The sequence below is a fragment of the Quercus suber genome, unplaced genomic scaffold (genome assembly GCF_002906115.3).
Source record: "Quercus suber isolate HL8 unplaced genomic scaffold, Cork oak 2.0 scaffold_838, whole genome shotgun sequence".
NCBI lineage: Eukaryota > Viridiplantae > Streptophyta > Magnoliopsida > Fagales > Fagaceae > Quercus > Quercus suber.
Window position 1 is genome coordinate 200,109 of NW_027070268.1, and position 3,031 is coordinate 203,139.

At 35.6% G+C, this 3,031-nt stretch overlaps 1 protein-coding gene and 1 non-coding gene across 2 annotated transcripts; one reads left to right on the top strand and one right to left on the bottom strand.

The window, feature by feature from the left end:
* Positions 1–733: 733 nt before the first annotated feature.
* Positions 734–1,926, bottom strand: LOC136065049 (uncharacterized). The gene is made up of 4 exons (XM_065767710.1): positions 1,473–1,926; positions 1,054–1,388; positions 863–1,008; positions 734–797 (listed from the first exon to the last, which is right to left on the bottom strand). Exons 1-4 carry the CDS (start codon positions 1,924–1,926, stop codon positions 734–736), a joined length of 999 nt encoding a protein of 332 aa, XP_065623782.1.
* Positions 1,927–2,700: 774 nt separating this feature from the next.
* Positions 2,701–2,807, top strand: LOC112027033 (small nucleolar RNA R71). The gene has a single exon (XR_002884419.1). It is a non-coding gene; the product is annotated as a small nucleolar RNA R71 (small nucleolar RNA).
* The last annotated feature ends 224 nt before the right edge of the window (positions 2,808–3,031 follow it).

The following is a 3,031-nucleotide window of genomic DNA, read 5'->3' on the forward strand; positions in this document are numbered from 1 at the left end:
TTGATTTCACCTAACAAATCCCACACAATTTATTCTTCCTAATTATTAAATTCTAATAATCTCCCGTTGATGATTAAAAATTCCTTAAGTATTCAATATCTTCTCTCGAATAATATCAAAAATATCTTCAACTAACAATTTCATATCTCTATGTGAATTTAATTAATTGGAGACTCATTACGTACTTTGAATTTTTTGAAAAACACACTAGTCGCGGTAAAGCATCTCTACTTTCGCTCAACTAATGTGTTTAATTCTAGAACTAAAATAACAAATCACCTCTCGGTCTCATTGTAATTCAATTGATCAAACTATAATTTGTAAAAAATAGTAAGCATTAAGAATAAGAATTAAACACTCAATCATGGAAATATAAAAATAAAATAACTCAGAAAATAAATTGTGTTTCATTGCTAGACTACATCAATGCTCTAGAAAATAAAATTTAGTTCATAATAAAATTGAAAGAAAACAAATAAAACTTATGTCTTTCATTTGCATGTTACAGCAATGAAGTTTCGTTTGTCTTTGGTCTCTTTATTCCTACAAAATGAAAGAAAAAAAAAAGATAAAAAAAATAAAAAAAAAAAAATGAAAAAAAAAACATAAACATAAAAATAAAAATAAAAAACTTGGGTTGCCTCCCAAAAGTACTTTATTTATCATCTGTAGCTAGACATTATCCTCCATTAAAATCTTGTGTGTGCAAATTGAAGGACTAATTCCTTTGATGTCAGAGATGGTCCAACCCAAAGTCATTTTGTGTTCCTGCAAGATTCTCAGCAACTTTTCCTTCTCTACATCACTCAAAGAACTGTTAATAATAACTGGAAAAGTAAAGTCCTGGCCTAAGAAAGCGTACCTTAAATTTGATGGAAGCAGTTTGAGCTCAAGTTTAGGTGGTTCCTCTGGTGGAGATGTTGGCTGACATGATTTTAAGTCTTCTACTTTTGGTTGCATTGGAGGAAAGAGTGGTGTAGCCTCCAAATATCTTTCACACTCTTTAACCTCTTCATCATTGAATTTAACAGGTGTAGAGCGAGTAAGTCATACCTCAAGTGGTAACTTTAGAAAATCAATTGCACAAGTCTCATCGGCCATGATCACATCTCGGTCACTTATTTGAAAACAAGAATGTGTCTCGGAAGGGAATTCCATAGACTTAAATACATCAAAAGTGACCTCATCCTCTCCGACCCTCAAAACAAGTTTTCCTTGATGGCCATCAATTAAGGTTCTCCCCATCGCAAGGAAAGGTCGACCCAATATCAAAGGGAGCTCCTCGTCCTCGTCCATATCAAGGACCATGAAGTCAGCTGGGAAGATGAACTTGTCAACTTTTACTAATACGTTCTCAATGACTCCTCTTGGATATTTAATGGATCTATCTACCAATTGTAAAGAAATAGTGGTCGGCTTTACTTATCCAAGACCCAATTTTCTTAAAACAGAGAGAGGCATTAGATTAATACTTGCCCCTAAATCACATAAAGCTCTATCAAAATAAGATTTTCCTATAGTGCAAGGGATAGTGAAACTCCCCGGATCTTTCAGTTTAGGCAACAGCTTCTTTTGTAAGATTGCACTACTCTCCTCTGTCAGCATTACTGTTTCATGCTCCTCCAATTTTCGATTCTTTGATATAATATCCTTCAAAAATTTAGCATATTTAGGCATTTGTTCCAAAACTTCAATGAGAGGAATATTAATATGCAATTGCTTAAATATACTTAGAAATTTAGAAAACTGATCATCCATATTATTTTTTTGTAATCTTTGCGGAAAAGGAATTGGTGGATCATAAATTGAAGGAGAATAAGTCTCAAAAGTAACTTCCCTGGATTTTTTGGATTTTGAAGCTCTTTCATTCTCCTTAATCTTCTCAACTTGCTCCATTTCTTTCATCTCTGACTCGGCTTCCTTCATCTTTGACTCCTCATTATCCACAACTTCATCTTGTTTGGCATTTGTTACTTTTGGCCCCTCATATGTTCATCCATTTCTCAATGATATTGCCTTTACATGTTCTTTCGGACTGGTGACAGTGTTGCTTGGCAAAGTTCCTCTAGTCCTCTCTGTGAGCATGCTTGAGAGCTGACTGATTTGCACCTCAAGATTGCGGATTGAAGCTGAGTTGTTTTGGATCGCCACATCTATCTTCTACATGTACTGCATGAACATGTCCTCAAGTGTCGGCTTCTTCTCTTGCTGTGGAAATTGCTGAGCCCTTGGTTATTGCTCCATGAGAAGTTGGGGTGATTCCTCCATCCAGGATTGTACGTGTTCAAGTATGGATTATTTTGACGTTGAAAATTTGACACGTAATTAGTCTATCCATAACTCGATGGGGCAAAAGGATTTCCCACTTGGCAGTTAACACTTGAATGATTTCCTACACAATGATCACAAACAACATTAGTTTGAATAGCATTAACATTCATTTTACCTAGTTGTTGAGACAAAGTTACCATTTGTGTCGCCAATGAGGTAATAGAATCAAGTTCTAAAACTCTAGCTGTCTTTCTTGGCATTGCTCTTTCTGTAGGCCATTAATAGTTGTTTAATGCCAATTCTTCTAGAAGTTCATAGGCTGACTCATGAGTTTTACTCATTAAAGCTCTACCAACTGCTGTATCAACCATAGACCTGTTTGTAGCTCCTAGACCATTGTAGAATGTTTGCACTTGAAGCCATGCTGGAAGGTCATAATGAGGACACCTTCGCAATAAATCTTTGTACCTCTGCCATGCTTCATATAATGATTCACCCTCAAATTGGATGAACGTGGTGATATCATTCCTTAGCTTTGCTGTCTTCGCGGGAGGGAAATATTTTGCTAAGAATTTTTGTGCCAACTCCTCCCATGTAGTAATGATGCCAGGTGGCAAAGAATTCAACAAACTTTTGCTTTATCCCTAAGTGAGAAGGGAAAAAGTCTTAGTCGAATCGCATCATCTGTCACTCCGTTATGTTTAAAAGTATCACAAATTTCCAAGAAATTTGCAATATGGACATTAGGATCCTCTTGTGA